Here is a 1,553-nt window from a genome sequence, read left to right on the forward strand (position 1 = left end):
AAAAAAAAAAAAAAAAGAAAGAAAAGGAGCTGGAGGTGCTCCAAAACTTTAGACATAGGAGGTTGGGAGGAAGGTGGAGACTATCAGTTTGACAGAAATAATAATTGAGCCAATGTTTTGTCATCCACAAATGGTTTTCAATACTTCTGTGAACATAATCCAATTTAACCTCTGTTTCCACAGCAGTATATGCTTGCCTTTTTGGTACCTATTGCACTAATGTAATTGGTTTCTTACCTTTTAAAAATATTTGTCTTATTCAATTTTTTTTTTAGAGACAGAATCTCACAGTGTTGCCCAGGTTGGAGTGCAGTGGTGTGATCATAGCTCACTGCAGCCTTGAAGTCCTGGGCTCAAATGATCCTCCCGCTTCAGCCTCCCAGGTGGCTGGGTTTACAGGCACGCACTTCTATGCCTTGCTAATTTTTTAAAAAAAATTTTTTATAGAGATGGGGTCTTGCTGTTGTTGCTCCAGCTGGTCTCGAGCTCCTGGCCTCAAATGATCCTCCCTTCTTGGTCTCTCGAAGTGCTCATAGGTGTAAGCCACCATATCTGGCCTCAATTTTTAAAGATTATTGACTTTGTTATCTTTTTAAAACTTACTTATATTATTATAAAGAGATACTATCCAGTCCTGTCTTCCCTTCTCTCTAAACCTTCCCTGATGTAGCCGTTGTTAACAGTTTAGTGCATCTTCTTCCCAACATCTTTCTCAACCTATGTAAGCATATGTCTCCTGCGTTTTTTTGGTATCACCTGTGTGTCTAGCACAGTGCCTGATGTAAAGTAAGTGTTCAGTAAATGTTAGTTGAATGGCTGAAATATTTTGTGCATTGTTACTGCTTGCTGTTATATAAGTCAGAAAGGCTAACTTCCTTGTCTTTTCTTCCTGACATATCAGGATGACCAGTGATGGAATCAACATGCCTCGACTAATTATCAGTCAACTAAAATGGCTTGACAGAGTTGTGGATGGCAAGGTAGCCTATGGGACTTTATTTATCTCTTGAATTTTATTTATTTATTTGAGACTGGGTCTTGCTCTACACCCAGGCTGGAGTGTAGTGGTGTCATCATTATTCATTGTAACCTGAAACTCCTGGGTTCAAGTGATTCTCCTGCCTCACCCTCCCGAGTAGCTGGAACTACAGGCACACTGTACCACGCCTGGCTAATTGCATTTTTTTTGTAGAGACAGGGTCTCGCTTTTATTCAGGCTGGTCTTGAACTCCTGACCTCAAGCAATCTTCCCAGCTCAGCCTCCCAAAATGCTAGGAGTACAGGCATGAGCCATTGCACCCTGCTGTATCTCTTAAATTTAAAGAATATGTTTTCCACACTTAGCCAAGCTTTTAGAATTTGTAGGATTTTTTTCCTTTTTCTAAACATAAAATTCCTATTTTTCAATTCATCCATTAGCTTTTTCCAGCTTTCATAATTTGAAAATCATCAGTATTTCACCCTTTAAATTTCTTCAGAAGTTTATTTCATTACAAAGATTAGATATAATTTCTTAAATAATTTGTAGGATTTTTTTCCTTTTTCTAAACATA

General features: G+C 38.2%; 1 protein-coding gene across 1 annotated transcript in view; it reads left to right on the plus strand.

Annotated features, from left to right (window-relative positions):
• The window catches only part of FANCD2 (Fanconi anemia, complementation group D2), a 56,985-nt gene that overhangs the window by 8,218 nt on the left and 47,214 nt on the right, over positions 1-1,553 (plus strand). The window contains 1 exon segment of the mRNA XM_012646552.1: positions 859-980. Coding sequence (XP_012502006.1) covers positions 859-980 — 122 coding nt within the window.

Source organism: Propithecus coquereli, unplaced genomic scaffold, assembly GCF_000956105.1.
Source record: "Propithecus coquereli isolate 6110/MARCELLA unplaced genomic scaffold, Pcoq_1.0 Scaffold107, whole genome shotgun sequence".
NCBI lineage: Eukaryota > Metazoa > Chordata > Mammalia > Primates > Indriidae > Propithecus > Propithecus coquereli.